The sequence below is a fragment of the Pogona vitticeps genome, chromosome 2, assembly GCF_051106095.1.
Source record: "Pogona vitticeps strain Pit_001003342236 chromosome 2, PviZW2.1, whole genome shotgun sequence".
Taxonomy (NCBI): domain Eukaryota; kingdom Metazoa; phylum Chordata; class Lepidosauria; order Squamata; family Agamidae; genus Pogona; species Pogona vitticeps.
The window spans coordinates 40,865,871-40,887,007 of NC_135784.1; the positions used below are offsets into that span (position 1 = coordinate 40,865,871).

General features: G+C 41.2%; 1 protein-coding gene across 5 annotated transcripts in view; it reads right to left on the reverse strand.

The window, feature by feature from the left end:
• ADAMTS9 (ADAM metallopeptidase with thrombospondin type 1 motif 9) overlaps positions 1 to 21,137 on the reverse strand; it is a 151,537-nt gene that overhangs the window by 74,883 nt on the left and 55,517 nt on the right. For all 5 annotated transcript variants that reach the window (XM_072989362.2, XM_078388842.1, XM_072989363.2 and 2 more), the window contains 5 exons: positions 15,145 to 15,308; positions 14,678 to 14,807; positions 9,778 to 9,904; positions 3,018 to 3,228; positions 842 to 1,006 (listed from right to left, as the gene is read on the reverse strand). In XM_072989362.2, coding sequence (XP_072845463.2) covers positions 842 to 1,006; positions 3,018 to 3,228; positions 9,778 to 9,904; positions 14,678 to 14,807; positions 15,145 to 15,308 — 797 coding nt within the window. The remainder of the gene's footprint in view (positions 1 to 841; positions 1,007 to 3,017; positions 3,229 to 9,777; positions 9,905 to 14,677; positions 14,808 to 15,144; positions 15,309 to 21,137) is intronic.

A 21,137-nucleotide genomic window follows, 5' to 3' on the forward strand; every position in this document is an offset into this window, starting at 1 on the left:
TTGAAGGCTTTCATGGCTGGGATCCGATGGCTGTTGTAGGTTTTTTAGGCTATTCGGCCATGTTCTGGAGGTTTTCCTTCCTAACATTTCACCAGTCTCTGTGGCCGGCATCTTCAGAGGACAGGAGTTAGAACTCTGACTGTTCTCTGGCTCCTGTCCTCTGAAGATGCTGGCCACGGAGACTGGCAAAACGATAGGAAGGAAAAGCTCCAGAATACGGCCAAACAGCCCCCCCAAAAATCTACAACAACCAATGAATAGGTTTTGATTACGGGGCAAGACTGGATAAGGATATAAAACAAGGTTATTCCTTTGTGGAAATTGATTTCTGTAAATTCTACCTGTGCCTGCTAAGCATATGCTTTTAGTCGGGCTAGAAGGGAGAGCCAGTATGCCGGCTGACCCCTGTTTCAACTTACTCAGCTGTCAAACAGGGAAGTGAGTCTGTTCTACAATGGGATTTCATAGACAAAAGATCATAGACTGATAGGGAGCATCTGCATGGTTGGATCAATAGCGTAGTTTTCTCCTCCATGTGTTCTGAAGGCCTATAAAATTGAGCTTTTTATTTATTTATTTCATATCTCACTTCTGAACAGAAGGGAGCACACTAGGTTAATCTCACCAAAATCATTCATGCTTTAATTTCACTGAAATCAATGGGACGTGTTAACCACAAGTAACATGAGGCATGAGGCAACTAATTTCAATTGAACTGAATGGTGACTCATTTAGGCTATGCATATTTAACAGGCAGTTAAGTGCCACTGCAGCTGCCCTTTAATCAAAAAAATCTACGATGACTTTATGCAGATGACTTTGAAACGGTAAGGCTCCTTACTTCTGACCAATCGCCTGTTTTCCACTGGGGGCAGGACAGCTCATTGCATCGCTGCACCGTCACCTTCTCCTGCTGACTGCACTTACTGTCCTCCAGAACATCATTGAAGGTGTTCATGCAGACAGCTCTGCGCCTCTTTGTGCCGCCACCACAGCTCTTTGAGCACTTTAAAGAAAAAAGAGGGAGGTGGGGGGAAAGCAGAGTGAGTAACCAACCGAAAAGGTCATTTCTCCTCTCAGACTAGGCCAGCAGAACATCCAGCTTCAAGTGTGGATTTGTCCTTGAGCCCTGAAAGGTACTTTGGAAGAAGAACTGGGATTAAAACCTAGCTGTAAGAATTTCCTTATTTACAGACCCAACAACATTTTATCCAACCAAGGAAACTGACAGTTTTAATGGCCTTTTCTAAGTAATTTTCTTTCATTTTCTGTGAGAGTGAAAAACTGTGGTCCCTTCTATCTGCTGTAGACATCCTAATAAACAAACGGTTGCAAGTAAAAAATATTCCTGCGGTATTTATTTGTTCCTTTCTCATATCATGTCTGCCGCCTTTGTAGACTCATTGTTTTTAACTCTAAATACTTTCCTTCAACAGTGTAAACTGCCATGGGTCCTTTTTAAGGAGGAAGGCAGGGTGAAAATATTTTAAATAAATAAATAAATTAGCACAGAGAAGTAGAACTAATGGGTGCAAATTCTAGTAAATATGAAGTCCTCCCCTCTGCCCCCAAATACCAATGAATCACTATTATAGATATTAGAAAATATTATATTATAATTCTATTTCACAAGCAGGAAAAGATGTTCCAAGATGGCACAAACACTGCAAGTAGAGAGGCTCACAAACTGCCACTTCAGCAGTTTGCTGGTTCGTTTATTCGCTGAACGAATCTTTGGCACTTCCTAGCTTCACCTCCTCTGTCAGGCACCCACTCAGTGGGCGTCCATCAGAGAAGGCGGGGCTAAGAATAATTTTCTAAGAATAATAATACCTATTTGGCTGGTAAACAAACTGGCACAAACAGGTTAAGCCCATCTCTAATTACAAGCCCGGAGTTCTCCTCATTAGACCAGTGATTTTTTAAAAATGTTCTGTCTTTAAATTCTCTCCACATTGACCACTAATTACAGGCAATTCTTATGATTGATCTAGATTCTAGAATGTATACCTTCTTTACCAGAAAGCTAAGGACCTTCACAGCCTTTTCAAGTGAACTGAATATACGCTCGGTATGAAGAAGCATGTTGGTCACATTGATCAACAGACTTATCTTTCAGGGCTGCAAGTACTGAACTTAAGTTTCAGAGTTCTTCATGGAGCAATCTGCAACCACAGCAGTTGAGGCATATTATACTCATAATAGGATCTAATCCTTGGGCATCCTTTACCTCTCAATTTATTGCCCCAACTAGGGGACTGAACTAGATGGCCTGCAAGACCTTCTCCAATTCTATGATTCAGTTTGAAAGCAACTACTGGGTGGGATGCAGAAAGATCACCATGTAGTGTAGAACACCAAAGTCAACTTTTTGAGAATCTCAGCTTTTGACTTTGATTTTTTTATAGGAGACATTTTCTAGACTTAATAGTTGGTCGGACAATGCTACCCTGTTTCCCTGAAAATAAGACCTAACCTGAAAATAAGCCCTAGTATGATTTTTCAGGATGCTCATAATATAAGCCCAACCCTAAAAATAAGCCCCAGTTAAGTGACACTCCACCCTCCACCATAGTGCAGCAACCAGAAGATGATGACATGACTGTAAAATATAACATCCCCTGAAAAATAAGCCCTAATGCGTTTTGGGAGCAAAAATTAATACAAGACCCTGTCTTATTTTTGGGGAAACACGGTATATAGGCCTAGTAAAATCTGAGTAGCCTGAAAGACAACTGAACAGGTTATCTCAGGAGTCAGCTTTCTATGTAGCTTCCCACCTCTCTCTGTTATCTAGCAAAACCACAACAAATTATGCAGTTAACAATGCAAAATATGTTTCAAGATTGCATTCTGGTTACAGAACTACATTTTCCTCTGTTCAGAATCAAGATCACATTGGTGGAGAATTCCAACTCCTTATTTCGCACATGGCTCTGACTATATTAACCCTTTTTCATAACCCCCCCCACCCTCCAGCAACTTTGCTGCATCCTTTCTATGCAGCACAGACTTACTTCTGTCCAAGCTGAATAACGCCATCCTCCTGCGCTACAGTCTGCTGAGCATTTCTCCCTAGAGCTTGGCTTGGGGATTCCACTGCAGTACCGGTCATCATATTTCTCCATTTTCCCATCTACCTTGCTGTACTTTGCGCAGGAGATCTCCAAGATTTGGTATCCCAGTCCGCACTGTGCAGTACATTCACTCTTTCGAGAAACATGCCACCTACATTTATTGCGAAGAGCACAAGTTAGTAATGCCAGCCACTGCAAGAAAAGGCTTGTAAGACAATCACAGGGAAAGCTGAAACAGGAAAGGAAAACAGCAGCAGAACACATAGTTGCAGTCTAAATCTTAAACACAAGCCAGTTTTTATGATACCACATAGCACTGAAATTATGTGCGTGGTCAGGTGTTTGTCCATTTAGCTCCATACTACCTACTCTACTTGCTTTCCAGGGTCTCAGGCAAAGAGCCTGGTCACACAACCAAAAAACTTGGGATCTGATCTGTGTTAAAAATCATGCTGAGTTTCACATTCACACAATGAATTCCCAAGTGCATATTTATTTTCCTCTGACTCCAATTATTTTCCTAGGGAGCGAGTTAAAATAAATGGCCATCAGAGGGTTTCCTAATTAACTTAAGCCCATTGTGAATGTCACAGCCAGTTTTAAAAGGGAGCATTTCTATTACTCAGTAGGAATGCAGGAAACAATTCAAAAACATGTGACCTTAGTTGGCTGAAGTTAAATGTTACATATTGTGGTTTTTTGTTTTTGTTTTTAAATGGAGACAGGTTTACAGTTCTTTTAAAAATAATCTTAGAACTGCAGATCTGGAAGAGACCTATTAATCATTAAGTCAAGCCCCTCCCAAGGAGGCACAGTGGGGAATCCAATCTCTGACCTCTGGCTCCACAGTCAGATGCCTAAGCCACTGAGCTATCCTTTTGCAACCTGCTATCTGATCTTTTAAACTGAAAATGCCAAGAAATGAATCTGTGATCTTCTGCGTGTAAAGCATGTGCTGTACCATTTATCTGTCACTTATCTTCTGCAGACCTCCTAATCTGGAAATTATCAGTGCACGCTTTGAGCCTTGGGAATTGCTTAGTTGAGACGGAGAAACACACACTATGGAATTACTTCACGACATTTCTCTCCTTCAGACTAAAGTTTCTCATCCCACTCCATGGAGGATCCTACACTTCTACAAATGCAATTCAAAAGGTGTAGTTTTCTCTGCAATCAATGCAGCCTCAGAAAGGGAAAGGAGAAAGTGCATGGGAGTGGCGGCACTGGCAGCACCAGAAGGGAGTGCAATGAAACATGTGCCTCCCTCCCATTGCTTACAGCCTATGGGAATCTCATCCCAACAGCACACTTTTTGGGGTAAATATGGAAAACAGTGTAATCAGGACAATGCATGCTCAAATGTCAAGAAGCAGTGGCTAACTGCTCAAATGGGGATTGGAGGATAAAACAAGGGCAAAGGAAGAGGCTATGATGGGCTCATGGTCTGAAACTCTTTGTGTGGTCTCACTTTGGTAACAAGCATTAATCAGAAACTGGAAATTTAAATAAGGCTTTAAAAGGCCAAAACATATGCTTCACATGCAGAAGGTGCTGCCTAGCCTTTCTTGGTAGGCTGAGTTTAAAAGGTACTTCAGTCTGGAACTTTAGGTAGCTATTGTGGGTCCAGAAAAGCAGCGTTCCACCAGGTGGATCCTGCTAAATATAGGACGCAACACATGGCAACTTTCAATTTTCTTATCCTATGGGCATCTCCCTTAAAAATCAATACGACTTTGAAGAAAACACAGTTACGGAATGTGTTCGTCTGAATTATGATCAAAGATCATCTCCTCAGAATTACACTTGCATATCTTTGTCCTCTACAAACTGCAAACCCTGCAAAATGACAACAATAACACCCAAGCAATGTTTCTGCCCTGCTCCGCATCCCTTCAAAGTTCCTCAGGTAAATCAGGAGCGTTTGTGTACACTACTTCTAACCTTATTTTCACAGAAATGATCACATTTCCATAACTTTGCAACTCTGCACTCCAACCTAATTTTCCTTGTAATGGGGCACTCTTTTTTAGTTTCCAAAGCAGCATCAAGGAGATTTAATAGCATTTTAATTACACAATACAGCTAGTTGTATTTGTCAGAAACTGTAATCCAAAATTCACTCAGTAATATTGAGTATCTATGTGGACTCACAAAGTGGTGGTAAAGAGAAAAAAGGGATTAACACAAATGTGCCGACACTAACGAATTATTTGAAAATGTACTCCCCAAACACCTTTCTGGGATAAATGGCTAGGGGAAAAATTGCCCTTGATCAACAGGGAAATTTTGACCATATGCAGTGGTGGTTGCCAGAGGAATATAGAACTAAAAGCAGAGGAAGAAAGTGCTTCTGTTTGTGCACAGACGGGAGAGAGTAACAGTGGATATTGATTTGTGATGTTTAAGTTCTTAGACAAAAAGTGTCATTTATGTTCTAGGGATCTGTGAAGATCTGAAGACAAAAGGAGGTAGAGGCATTTATAAGCAATTCCTACTGAATTCCAAACTGCTCAATCTGTGAGCATTCAGTATGTGTGGAAATTTTTATCTACTTTTGCAATAATGAGACTTAAGAGTTGATATAGGTGGAAAGTTTCTTTCTGCTTTCACGTTTTTCATTGTACCACCACCTTTGACCCCCTTCCCAGGTATGTATATGTATTCCATGCTAACCTACAAGTGGAACATTCTCAAGATACTTCAAAAAATAAAAATAAAATCAATTATCCTGAAATGAAAATGATAAAATTAAAAAGTACAGGATTGTTAAAGATTTAAAATTGGCAGCAACAAATTCATCACGGTTTAGGTATTAAATTCTTAATGGGAAACATGTTTGTGTGGCACCAAATTATAGCACAGTATATGTCACACAGGCCTTTCTGGGGGGGAAATTTCCACAAACAGGGCAACAATACACTAACAAGGCCACATGGCATTCCCAGTTTTCTTGAAAGGAGGGTAAATTTCATTGAAAGCAACGCTGGTGGAGAAACTCTTAGCTTAGTGGATTGCTGCCTTGTCGTGGCGAAGGGGCTTGAGTAACTCAGAGAAACTATGGGCTATGCCGTGCAGGGACACCCAAGACGGACAGGACATAGTGGAGAGTTCCGACTAAACGCAATCCACCTGGAGTAGGAACTGGCAATGCCACTCCAGTATCTTTGCCAAGAACGCCCCATGATCAGAAACAAAAGGCTAAAAGATATGACGCTGGAAGATGGGCCCCTCAGGTCGGAAGGCGTCCAACATGCTACTGGGGAAGAGTGGAGGACAAGTACAAGTAGCTCCAGAGCTAATGAAGTGGTTGGGCCAAAGCCGAAAAGAGGTTCAGCTGTGGACGTGCCTGAAAGTGAAAGGAAAGTCCGATGCTGCAAAGAAAAATACTGCATAGGAACCTGGGATGTAAGATCTATGAACCTTGGGAAGGTGGAGGTGGTCAAACAGGAGATGGCAAGAATAAATATCGACATCCTGGGCATCAGTGAACTAAAGTGGACAGGAATGGGTGAATTCAGCTCAGATGATTATCATATCTACTACTGTGGGCAAGAATCCCGTAGAAGGAATGGAGTGGCCCTCATAGTCAACAAACGAGTGGGAAAAGCTGTAATGGGATACAATCTCAAAAATGATAGAATGATGTCAATACGAATCCAAGGCAGACCATTCAACATCACAATAATCCAAGTTTATGCACCAACCAGCATTGCTGAGGAGACTGAAATTGAACAATTCTATGAAGATTTACAACACCTTCTAGAACTGACACCAAAGAAAGATGTTCTTCTCATTCTAGGGGACTAATGAGAAGAAAAGACTCCCTGGAAAAGACCCTGATGTTGGGAAAGTGTGATGGCAAGAGGAGAAGGGGACGACCGAGGATGAGATGGCTGGACAGTGTCTGCGAAGCAACCAACATGAACCTGACACAACTCCGGGAGGCAGTAGAAGACAGGAGGGCCTGGCGTGCTCTGGTCCATGGGGTCACGAAGAGTCGGACACGACTAAACGACTAAACACAACACACATCTGTCTTCATCCATTCCCAGTTGGGCCCAGAGCCAGCAGTAGCACAGGGCTTGGGGATAGAGGTGAGCTCTCCAGAAGCCCTTAGAGGAGTAAAGGAGAGCAGTGGACAGTTCTTTTAATTCCTCACCACTCAATATGTTCCTAAGTGTGAGGAGAGTTGGAGTCTAAGACCATCAGGAAGAGCACACGTATCCTATCCCTGGTGGAAGAGCTAAAGTTGTCCATGTATGCTGTAGGTAAAACTATGTGAATTGTTAATTTTTACAAAAATAGCAACAAATCTGGAAGCAGCTGGGCCCAGGCACTAAAACGATTTGTTTTCCCTTGGCTCTGGATTGCCAGATTTTAGTTAGCCACCTTTTACTCCAATTATTGCCATATTCCTCTTCTGCCCATTTCCACAATTTCTTACCTGAAATGCTCACATTTTGTTAAATTTGTGACTGGGGTAGATCTGGGTTTAAATCTGGGTGAGGGTTGAGGAAATGACATCTCATAAGGACTAACAAGAGGTTGTGGAGGAGGCAGTCAAGCATGTCCTGACTCCAGGACTTAACCTTCCTGTAGTCCTTCCCTTGCCCCATGAATTCTTTTCAGTAAAAAACACATCCAGGAGACAAATTGTGGAGAGGCTTATTGATCACACTTAACATTGTGACCTTTTTGATTGTGCCTGAAGGATATCCAGACTAAACAGTTTGTACTTTGTTACACATAAGATTTGTAGTCTTGGCCTTCAGTTCTGTTCTCTGTCTGAGCAAGAAGAGGCAGTTATTGCATTTGGGAAAGCAGATCCTCTTGGCTACAGGCAACTTTATATTGCTAATATAAGGAAAGGAGAGGCTTATGGAGTAATGCAGTCTATTCTTCCATGAAATGCACTGTATATGTAGCAGAAACACACAGAAGTTAAGATTCAGATATACAGTATATCACAGAAGTGAGTACACCCCCTTACATTTCATAAATATTTTAGTATATCTTTTCATGACAACACAAGAAATGACACTTGGCTACAATGCACAGCAGTGAGTATGCAGCTTGTATAATAGTGTACATGTGCTGTTCCCTCAAAATAACACAACATACAGCCATTAATGTCTAAACCTCTGGCAACAAAAGTGAGTACACCCCTGAGTGACAATGTCCAAACTGGGCACAAATTGTCATTTTGCCTCCCTGGTGTCATGAGACCCATTAGTGTCACAAGTCTCACAACTGTGAAGGGGGGCCTGGTATTATCCCTCTCTTAAAATGGTCCCTGGAAGTTCCACATGGCACCTCATGGTAATGAATTATCTGAGGTTCTGAAAAGACGAATTGTTGCTCTTCATAAAGATGACCTAGGCTATAAGAAGATTGTCCAAACCCTGAAACTGAACTGCAGCACAGTGGCCAAGACCATACAGCAATTTAACAGGACAGGTTCCACTCAGAACAAGCCTTGCCATGGTCAACCAGAGAGTCGAGTGCCCATGCTCAGCATCATATCCATAGGTTGACTTTGGGAAATAGATGCATGAGTGCTGCCAGCATTGCTGCAGAGGTTGAAGGGGTGGGGTGTCAGGTCAGACTGTCAGTGCTCAGACCATACATCACACACTGAATCAAACTGGTATCCAGGGCTGTCATCCCAGAAGAAACCTGTTCTAAAGATGATGCACAAGAAATCCCACATGCAGACAAGCAGACTAAATGGATTTCTGGAACCATGTCCTGTGGTTTGATGAGACCAAGATAAACTTAATTGATTTAGATGGTGTCAAGTGTGTGTGACAGCAACAAGGTGAGGAGTACAAAGACAAGTGTGTCATGCCTACAGTCAAGCATGGTTGTGGGAATGTCATGGTCTGGGGCTGCATGAGTGCTGCCGGCACTGGGGAGCTACAGTTCATTGAGGGAACCATGAATGCCAACATGCACTGTGATGTACGCAATCCCTTTGCTTTGGAGACTGGGCCGCAGGCCAGTATTCCAACATGATAATGACCCCAGACACACCTCCAAATTGACCACTGCCTTTCTAAAGAAGCTGAGGGAAAAGGCGATGGACTGGCCAAGCATGTCTCCAGACCTAAACCCTATTGAGCATCTGTGGGGCATCCTGAAATGGAAGGTGGAGGTGCGCAAGGTCTCTAACATCCACCAGCTCTGTGATGTTTTCATGGAGGAGTGGAAGAGGACTCCAGTGGCAACGTGTGAAGCTCTGGTGAACTCTGTGCCCAAGAGGGTGAAGGCAGTGCTGGAAACAATGGTAGCCTCAACAAATATTGACACTTTGGCCCCAATTTGGACATTGTCACTTACGAGTGTACTCCCTTTTGTTGCCAGTGGTTTAGACATTAATGACTGTGCATAGCCTTATTTTGAAACAACAGCATTTACACTGTTATAAAAGCTGTATACTCACTGCTTTACATTGTAGCCAAGTGTCATTTCTTCAGTGTTGTCACATGAAAAAAACATAATAAAATATTTATGAAATGTGAGGAGGTGTACTCACTTCTGTGATATACTGTACCTCACACACTAAATTGAAAGCGCAACTCTTTCTGTTGTGATTTTTTTTTGCTTATACTAGAATCAGGTGTAAAAACATTGATATTAGGGGAGAAGACCAACCCTAAATACAAGATACACATGTATCTGACAGTCCAGGGGATACCTTAATTCGCAATTTGTATTACACAATTCAGTTATCGGATCAGGCTGGGGAATTTGGTCACATCTTTGGTCAGACACCATGAGTTGATCAGATTCTCTGGTGCAAATAGGTTTTCTTTTCCGTTCTCCTAAAGAATAAAGGTAAAAATATTTATATGAGGCACAGAGAGAATACACTTAATATTGCTTTAAAGTCACTACCTCATGCTCTTTCAATAGGATTTCCTCCTGAGTTCTTTTTTTCTGTTCTCAAGGATCACGATCTGCTTCTTTTGTGTTCTTTACATTGAGTGCTATGGAACAACATAGTGGCCCAAATCGTTTTTACATAAATTTATGCAGCGGAAGCTGATAGTCATCAGATCATGCCACTAATATTTCTTTTAAATTTAGTCACTTGCAACCCTTGTTAAATGAGTATGTCACCAACAGACGAACATATAAATTATCAATTAAGGAATAAATCAACAAGCAATTAAAATGCTTGGCAAATTCTGATAAAAGCTTCTAGTGATAGGGATACTGATCTGGTTTTTTTGGGGGGGGGACACAATAACATGTGTAATGGACAATGTTTGCTCTGTCCCAATGTGTGTTATTGGTCCCAATGAATGGATGCAGCATCGTAAGGTATTATTTTCTACTTCTAATCTTCAGCATACCCAAACAACCATAGCAATGGAAAATCTCCCCAACTGGCCACTAGTTTCAGTAAACGAAGCTGAAAGTGTCACTCATCAATTGCAAAACAACAAAGCACCAGGAACGGATTTTTTTTCCACAGAAGTTATAAAATCAACATCACATCAACTGCTGGGCCACCTTGTTGGCAGTTTTATTTTCCCTCATAGATCAAAGGGGTAAATCTGTAATTGTTTCTATATAAAAAAGGAGATAAAATTGATTCTGTCAATTATTACCCAATCAGATTGTTGTGTGTAATAAGTAAGCTCTGTGCTAAGCACTCTGTAATAAACTAATTGATTGAAGTCAAAATGAGGATATTATGATAGGAGAGTAAGCTGGATTTAGCTAGGGATGATCTGCTCTAGTGCATTGTGAGCATAGCCCCTTTATTGATAAATATGTAAAAAAAAGGAAATAGGTGTTTTTTTAATGCAGCATTTATTGATATGAAGGCAGCATTTGATTCCATACCTTGTGCACGACTCTGGGAAAATTATCTTGTGCAACTATGGACGACAAAAGATATATTTGAAAAATTAAATATTTTTATAGTAATACCTGGTTGAAGGCATAATGCACTGCTGATGGTCATCTTACATATTCTGTGTCATCCACAAAAGGTTTAAGTAAGACTGTTTAATTTATATGTGAACAATATTGTTGAGCATTTAACACATCCAGCTTTTCCTGGACTTAGCTGGCTACTAAATTAATTTCAATTATATTATATGTAGATGATGCAGTATTGTCTTCTCAACTGAAGAAGGCTTGAGAAGATAACTAAGGGCATTTTCAAATTATTGCTTGAAGGAACACCTAGAAATTAATTACAGCATGTGAAAATCAATGGCATTCTCAAAATGTTACTGTAAGGGGTCATTGAATGGGCAACCAATCAAACAAGGCATGTTTTTTCAGGGATTAGGAACATGGGTAGCCCAAAAATAATATGTTGTAGAAAAGGCTTTACATATACAATCTTGAGACAGTTTTTTTCACAGTAATAGTTTTATATCAGCAGTGCTGAAAACCTATAGAGCCTAGCCATTAGCTCCATTGCTGTACAGAACTCAATCTGGGCCGATACAAACTTAGAAACTCTGTGGTCTAAGTTTCTTAGACAAATATTTGCCATACCAGGCTGTGCTCCAAATTCTTCTTTGAGGTTAGAAGAGGTCTTCCTTCATTGTCTATACAAGTCTGACTCCGGATATTTAACTCTTGGCTATGGCTGGATTTAGTTCCTTCCGGTCCATTATCTTTTGTTATATACATAGGACTCATATGAGGGCCAGTCAAGGGAAGATGTTAAGTCCAAAATGCATACTTTTGGACCGACACCTCACCACCACTAGTTATGGCAACATTAGAAATTTACTAGAACTGGTATAAAACATTAAAATGATTAATGTGCCATCAAAAAAAACATGTCCTTGGTATGACTGTGTTTTAACAAGTTGTCCAAATACAATGGTACCTCATTTGTAAGTGCTAACAATTCCGTCACGTAATAGTCATGCCTTGAGGTCATGTCAGAAGAATTCCATTACAAAATCGTGTATACCCCCCATGATGACAGCATTAAAATCCTTGCCCATGTCATTACTGTTTTGCTCTTTTTACAGAGATATGTGTAAAGAGTCAATTTCTCCTTTGTTAGATATTGAATGGGACTGCTCATCAGATTTTTATGTATCTTTTCTTCCTGCAGAGATAAACAGGTGATGGTAATGTGTGCAAAAAATTTTGCAGCAGCAATTAAAATGTGATTAAGTATGGCTTTACAATCGTAATTCTTTGCAGACTTACAGTACTTGTATAATTTTTTTGAGTATGGGTCTGTATAGTTATGTATTTCTTATTTTGATTTTAGTATGTTCATTTTGTATCCTAGTAATTTTTATGTACTACCTGCAAAGGCATATGGCTAATGCAAATAAAGAATACTACTACTATTTTAAATTAGTTAAATGCTTCCTATCCCCTCATTTTAGTTTTCCTTTTGCCCTAAGGAAGGTATTGGGAGCCTCAGGATGGTAGGGAGCCTTTAAACGCCAAAAATCACTTCTGGATCACTGCTGCTGGGGTCAGGACTACCAGCAATGGTTTTTGGCAATTAAATGTTCTAAAGGTGGACAGCTTGATGAAAGCGTCAACCCAATGTGTGGCAGCAGTGAAGAAGGCCAATTCCATGTTAGGTATCATTAAAAAGGGGGATTGAAAATAAAACAGCCAACATTATAATGCCATTGTACAAAATGCTGGTAAGGCCGCACCTGGAGTATTGCACACAGTTCTGGTCGTCACACCACATTGACACAAACAAAATTATGCAAGGGATGGATAAAATGGATAGAGAGAAGCACTTTTTCCTCCCATGCAATACCAGAACCAGGGGACATCCACTCAAAGTGAGTTGTAGGGAGAGTGAGAACAGACAAAAGAAAATATTTCTTTACCCAGTGTGTTGTTAGTCTGTGGAACTCCTTGCCACAGGATTTGGTGAAGGCATCTGGCCTAGTTGCCTTTAAAAGGGATTTGGGCACATTCCTGGAGGAAAAGTCCACTGTAGGTTACAAGCTATGGCGGGGATGTATAACCTCCAGGCTTAAGAGGAAGGTACTTAAAATGCCAGATGCAGGGGAGGGGTATCGGGAGATAGGTATCTAGTTGTCTTGTGTGCTCCCAGAGGCATCTTTTGGGACCACTGTGAGATACATGAAGCTGGACAGGATTGACCCTTGACCTGATCCAGCTGGGCCCTTCTTATGTTACCCTCCCCATCCAGAGATTTCCAAAGGTTCCAACAACCTTAGGGAGGGCTGGAATCTAAAACAGAGTGAGGAGAATAGGATACACTTACCGTAATTTAAATGAATGTGTTTACATTGCATAAAATTATGTGAACAAGATATTGGTCAATGGCTTTAGGGCTAGCCTTTACCTTCTGACACCTGATTCTTCTTCTATATGCATTATCCTTGCAGTGGCTCTCTGAACTGCCTACAAGTGGGAAGATTCAAGCCACTGATACAGCTTTCTCTGTGGAGACAGCTTTCATTTTCAAAAACTCATTTAAAAAGCTAGCAAGATGATCACGTTCAAACCGTGAATGATCATGTTGATTCTGAAGATTCTGTTCAGTAAAATAGATGAGAACGATGGCTTCTACCAAATATTTGTGTGATTCGCACAATGCATGTGTTTTTCCCCCCCTACCCATTGCAAAATTTGTAGAAACTAGTTTTTTGGCTTGCCAGATTTTCATTCTCCATCAGTAAAGATCCTTCTTCTATGAATCCGAATCCCATAAAATTGTTCACTGCTTCCCAGCGCCAAGCCACTGCGTACCTGGTTGGAAAACTGGGTTTCAACTATTGCCAGGTACTGTTATGCCACAAAAGTTTAATTTTAATTTGTTTGTTTTTAATTAATTGGGTTTTTAATATTTTTAACACCTACTTGGGTCTCTACCATGTATACACATAGATAAAATCTTTCCCACAAGTTCAAGCTTCTGTTAAAAGAGGTTTCGGACTCTATAGGATGCAAGTAGAACAGGAGGCCCAGGGAATTCCAGGTCTCTGTTCCTGTTTATTTCTCCTACTCCTACATTCAGCACCATATTCTCCCACATTAGAATCTGTGAGGAAAGGCATGTAAATTAATCCCTGAAAATTATAACGATGGATGCAGAATACAGGGATGATTCAATTGTATGTATCAGATTGTTGCTCTTAAGATGCCATTATACTTTTTTTGGTTTATTTTGTTGTCTTGTTGCTGAAACACACCAACATGGTTACCTTTTTGAAAACTTATTTGTCCCGTTTCTCATCTTTTACACCATACATCAAGATGCTATTTCTTTTAGATGAATCGTTGCAAGCAAAACTAAAGTGTTTTTTTTTTCACATTAGCTCTTTTGCCATGAGCAGGGTAAAAGAAGAAGCCAACTTGAAATGGATTAGTAAGCCATTCCTTTACAAAGCAGTCTGAAAAACTAAATTGTCAAGAAGTGGCCTAGCCTTATTTATTGTCTTAAAGATACTATACACCATTCTGCGTGGTAGAACTTGAAAAAAAAAATCTAATGTTTCAGATATACTGGAAGCTAGAAGCTGATGAAAAAAAGGCACCTGTCATCGCCCTCAGAATCTAAGGTAAACCAGTAAGTAAAGGAAACGGTTTTGAAAAGCTCTAAAACAACATACCTTGGCACAGTTTACTGCAGGATTGCCAGGGGCCATAGATATTCCAATAAAACTGCTGAGGTTTATCTTCAATGGGGATATTGAATGTGTATCGAACATCAGGGTTATATAAATTACCCACAGATAGAATCTGAGAGGGAGAGATACCAAAAAGGCACAAAATGAACAGAAGAGCTGGGTTATTTCACAACAGCGCCTCCCTCGAACAGAGAAACAGTGTTAGTAAAGTGTTCTTTTAAAAATTAGATTTATTTTATTTTTGTTGTACCTGTCATTTATCACTTTTTCACTGCCAAGAAGTGCTCAAGACATCTAATACTAAAATTAAAAAATTAAAACAAAACTGTGATAAAAACAGAGTCCAAATGCCAATCAGCTAAAACAACAATTAAAGAGCAATTAGCCCCTCATCAACGACACTGACCAACACACATGCCATAAGGCCTGCGGGAAGAAAGATGTCTAACCTGCAGAACTATTTCTTGATCAATACGGTATGTAGAATTGATTCGTTCAACAGGAGCATCTGAGCCGCTGTATTCTATTACAGCATTTCCAACTCTGATTTCCTTCTTAAACATGCTGACAACATAGTCTCCATTTAATATGAAGCCTTCATTGCTTGACAATGCTAAAACAAAAACAAACACAATTCATTATTTATTTATTTAAAATATTTTTGTTTTACCTTTCTCCTTAAAAAGGACCCAAGGAGGCTTACATCATTAAGCCAACAACAATAAGCCAGTGGGTGGCACTGCCGGTTAATCCGCTGAACCACTAGGCTGTCGATCAAAAGGTTGGCAGTTCGAAACCGAGTGATGAAGTGAGCTCCCGTAGCTTGTCCGAGCTCCTGCCAACCTAGCAGTTTCAAAAGCATGCAAATACAAGTAAACAAATAGGTACCACCTCGGTGGGAAGATAATGGCGTTCTGTGTCTAGTCATGCCGGCAACATGACCACAGAAAATGTCTATGGACAAAGACTGGCTCTTTGGCTTACAAATTAAGATGAGTGCCGGCCCCTAGAGTTGGATATGACAGGACTTAATTGTCAAGGGGAACCTTTACCTTTACCTTCCATGCATTTAGCCGGCATAGATCAGGAATATCATTGCAAATGCATTTAATATCAGACCTAATATCAAATTAATTCATGTCTTAATTTTTATTTGTTGAAGGAAGCTAAGCCCTGTTCAGACCTTGACTACAGTATATCACAGTTGGGATAAGGGTTTGTTCCACAGGCAAGGAGACACCGCCAAGAAGGCCCGGTTTCTTGTTTTTCCTTCCGGGCCTCCCTCGGCATCAGGCTCCTCAGCCTCACCTCCTGGCTCACACGAGCAACATGGATAAAGCTTGGTGGGAGTAGATGTTCCGCCAAATATCGAGGCCCTAAACCGTTTAGGGCTTTATACGTAAGCATTAAGACTTTGAAGTCAATGCGGAACCTGATGGGCAGCCAATGCAGTGCGGCCAGAATAGGAGAAATATGGTGGTATTTTCTTGCTCTGCTAAGGAGTCTGACCACCGCATTCTGCACCACCTGGAGCTTCCGTGTCAACTTCAAAGGTAGCCCCACTGCTTTCCCACGCTGTTGCATCCTTCTCTATCTATACATGGTAAAGTCAACCTAATTTGAATCTGAGGGATGGTTGTCCAGTTTTCTCCCAAATACTTCCAGTGTTGGAGCACTCACACCTCCCAAGGTAATTAGTGCCATTGTCATACTGGTCTAACAGTGAAGAATTTATTTATTTATTGAATTCATACCCCGCCCATCTAGTCGACTGACTACTCTGGGCAGCTAACAACATATAGTGTAAACAATTTAAAATATAGAAACAAAGTAACATATTAATAGACAGTGCTCAAGATGGAAAAAGGTAAATCAAGTGGTGGCTGGAGGGAAGGCTTGCCTAAACAACCAGGTTTTCAATTGGTCTTTGAAAATACCCAGTGAAGGGGCCATACGGATCTCAGAAGGGAGGTTATTCCAAAGGAGAGGAGCCACGGCTGAGAAGGCCCTGTTTCTTGTTTTTTTCCTTCCGGGCCTCCCTTGGCGTTAGGCTCCTCAACCTCACCTCCTGGCTAGATCGAGTGATACAAGTAGATTTAAGTGGGAGAAGGCGTTCCACCAGATATCGAGGCCCTAAACCGTTTAGGGCTTTATACGTAAGCATTAGAACTTTGAAATCAATGCGGAACCAAATGTCTGGTGTCACAGGCTGAAAATGATCAAAACTCACCGGGCAAGGTGGAGCACTGGACATCTCTGCTTGATGCACTGTCACCAAAAAAGAAGAAAGTTCCTGGCGGATGGCCTCCACTTTAGATTTTTAAAATGCTGCAAATTGGTCAGGTGAGATGCTAGAAGGAGGCCCTTCACCCCGACCAATTCCGGATAGGTCGCAACCTATATGGACAATTTCCACCTGCTGATTTGAAGCCTTGCTTATGCGGTCAGCGAGGTGAGCTCTAGAAGCCCTTATCTTAGCCAGATAATGGTTAGTTGTGACCCTGACAGTTTCTCTATTATAATCCTTCGGTTTCTTTCTACACTTGCTCTCTACCCTTCTCCTAGTTTGCTTCATCACTCGTAGTTCCTGGTTAAACCAGGCCACTGACCGAGATCTGCATTGGGTAGGGCGTTTAGGAGCAATCATGTCAACAGCCGTAGTGGTGGCCATGACCCAACCATCCACCAGAGCCTCGACAGGAGCACCAGCCAGATCTGCTGGAATGCCTCTCATGGTATCCTGGAATCCTGTAAGATCCAGTAGCCCTCGAGGGCAGACCATTACAATAGATCCTTGCTCCCTGCAAGGTGGGAGGGCCAGTAAGAGGTTACATTTTATTAGGTGGTGATCCGACCATGAGAAGGGGACAGACACAAGGTCTGTCACCATCAGATCACGCTCACTCCAGTTGGTGGAAAAAAACAGGTCTAGCATATGACCACCCACATGGGTGGGGCCGTTAATATGTTGGGACATGTTCAAGGAAGCCATGGTTTCCAAGAACCAAGAATCCCCCCCCCCCGATATTCAGTCTAAATCTCGCTTCCTATAGCTTGAGTCCATTATTATGTGCCCTGCATGTAATAATGACTGAAAACAAAGCCTGCCCCTAATCTGTATGATAGCCTTTCAAGTAATTGAAAAGTGCTATCATATCTCCCTTCAGTCTTCTTTTCTGAAGGCTAAACATGCTCAGTTCTTTCAGTCTTTCCTCACAGAGCTTGGCTTCCAGTCCCCTGATCATCCTTGCTGCCCCACTCTTAGCTTGCTCCAGCTTGTTGGCATCCTTCTTAAAGTGTGGTGTCCAGAATTGGATATGGTAGTCAAAGTGAGACCTAAACAGGGCTAAAAACACACACAGGTGTGTTCCCACTTCCCCATCCATCCCCACATATTCATATTATGGAAACATAACCAGCCCCTAGCCCTGCAGATGGACAAAAACACATCTACTTCCAGCTCCATTTAGGCATAAATCAAGTGTGAAAATCCGTAGACCAACCTTCCAAATGGACATTTGGAAGGTGTTTGGCCAGCATCTTATTTTGCATCTTGATTCATGCCAGAGTTGAGCTATGCATAAATATGCCAAAGGCTAAAGCTCTAAAAGCTTTCTTAAATGGGATGGTTTCCTGAAAACAGCAGTCTGCTGCACAACTTCACACTAATGCGATTATGTAGTTAATTTCCCAAGTTAGTTTCCCCACCATTTCACCCATCACAGCTACTATATTGTCGTAAAAGAGTGCTCAGCATAGAAGAGAAGGCGTTCTTTGAATGGGGGCTGAAAGAGATAAGGAACGATTACACTGTGAAGCAGACAAGCAAGAGAAACTTCCCTGGCATTCAAAATCCTGCTGCTGTCATTTCCCATGCACGGCTGGTTTTGGTTTCTAATGATGCCAAATAACACCAAGACACATGGACAAGTTAAGTCCCTTTTTCTCTTGTGGGAGAGTGAAGTAGCAAAACAAAAGGCTGAGACATTCCAAACTTAAAGGTACAACCAAATTCCTACTCAAGTATGAGGCATACTTTTAACATACTGAAAAAGAATTACCAATTCTCAGCAGTTTTTTGCAGACCAGATACAACAAAAAATATGAAACAGGATGAAATTCCTAGTTTTTGCCCATGTGAGGAAGGGGTGAACAAACCGAGTCTCCAGACATTGCTGGACTGCATTTCTAAACAACCCTTACAACTGACCATGCTGATTGGTACAGATGAGAATTATAATTTCACAATACAGTGGTGCCTCGCTTAACAAGCACCCTGTTTAATGACGAAACCGCTTAGCGATGAAGAATTTGCGATCAAAAAAGCGATCACATTGCAATGTTTTAAATAGGAAAAAATCTCTTTGCGATGATCGGTAAGCTGTTTCGTTTACCGATTATCACATAGCGATCTTTTTCCTACAGCTGATCGGCGGTTCCAAAATGGCCACCAGAAAAAACATTCCTCACATACTGGGCAGCGAATGGATTTTCGCTTAAAGGTGAGTTTTTTGCCCATAGGAATGCATTGAAGGGGTTTCAATGCATTCCTAAGGGCTTTTAAAAATCGCTTAGTGATGTTTTCGGTTAGCGGTGATTTTTGCTGCACCAATTAACATCACTAAGCGAGGCACCACTGTATCTGGAGGCCCACAAATCATCCTCCCTGTTGGGCCCTACAGGCAAATGGCTACTCCAAAAATGAAATCACAAGAGCCATCAAACCAAGAAAACACCGAACTGAAGAAGAAAAACAGCCACCCACAAATAAAGTATTTCTGCCACACATCAAAGGGGTCACGGACTGCATGGGGAAACTTTTGAAAAAACACAACATACAAACAGTATTCAAGCCCACCACAAAAATACAACAAATGTTACGGTCAGCAAAGGACAGAAGGGACCCCCTCACCACTGCAGGAGTATACCAGATACCTTGCAGTTGTGGCCAGGTATATATTGGAACCACAAAACGAAGCATCCACGCCAGAATCAAAGAACATGAGAGACACTGCAGACTAAAACAACCAGAGAAATGTGCAGTAGCTGAACATGCCCTAAAACAAACTGGACATGAAATTCTATTTCAAAATACCGAAATACTGGACAACATCAACAATCATTATGTCAGACTGCACAGAGAAGCCATTGAAATCCACAAGCACCAGCAGAACTTAAACAAAAAAGAGGAAAGTTTGAAATTCAACAAAACTTGGCTCCCAGCTCTCAAAAATACAGCATGCAAAAGGTCAACGAACTCTACCCAGCCACAAGGACCAGGGATCACTACACACATCAACCACATTGACAGATGTCTCCTTCTTATCACAACAACATACCCACAACAAGACACACTAACCACCCATCTGCAGAAAAAGACAAAATCCCATCTCACAGCCATAAATACTCCACTCCCAAGCCAACTACACCAGAGCACAGAGTGCTGTCCTCTGAAGATGGCGGTCACAGAGACTGGCGAAACGTTAGGAATAACAACCTTCAGAACATGGCCAAAGAGACTGAAAAACCCACAACAACCTTTAGATCCCAGCCATGAAAGCCTTCGTGAATACTTTGCTTGTACTGCTATGTTTCTTTCCCCACCCCACCCCAATTGGGAGGTAAGGGATTTGGTATCGAGCACTAGTATTTTCTTGCCATTTCAACTAGAGATGCCCAATGTTATATTTGTATAGGCATGAGAATATATACCCTACCAACTGATCTTCACAGACTGCATTTATGGAGTCTAGAGGAAGAGAATGCAATTATACATCAGTGCAGAAAAATGCTCTGTGATTTGTCAGAAGAAAATATTTCTGATTAAGAATCCTCCAGCCTTCATTGACCGATCGTTGTGGAGGCTTGTTGTTGCACTTGAGTATTGCCCCTGGATCTATGTCATCGAACTGGAATAAAGATATCATTCTTAAACTTTCCATTTCTGTCTGACAATCCATGGTGTTTGGAGGGTGAGTTAACAGCATTAGCACTGCTGGTGATGCAGGTGAAATAAAGTAAGGGAGGTTTCTAAGTCTTGTCTAAGGCATCTGGAAACTGCTGGGTTTGGAAAGCCATTTTTTTTCTTTTTGATGAACTAAACGACAAAATGCCATCAGGAGAATGGTGCCCTTTGCAGAAACATTTAAGATTTTCCCTCAGGTTTCCTTAAAAAGGAAGAACTTAACACTGAATTTAATCTTTCACTTACTTAATTACAACACTTACCCATGAGTTAATTTATACAGAATCAAGTTTTTGTGTCCTTTCACTAAATTTTCTAAGCTCTGACAGGCATCTTAGTGCATTTCATTAAATGCTTCTGTATGTATCTGTCTGGATGCACATTTCCCTCATTTCTTTACCCTAGACCTTGAACGAGAGTCAAATTACACATTACATGCCAAAATAGGTGATTTTAAAGCTGTAATCCTAGGAAGCT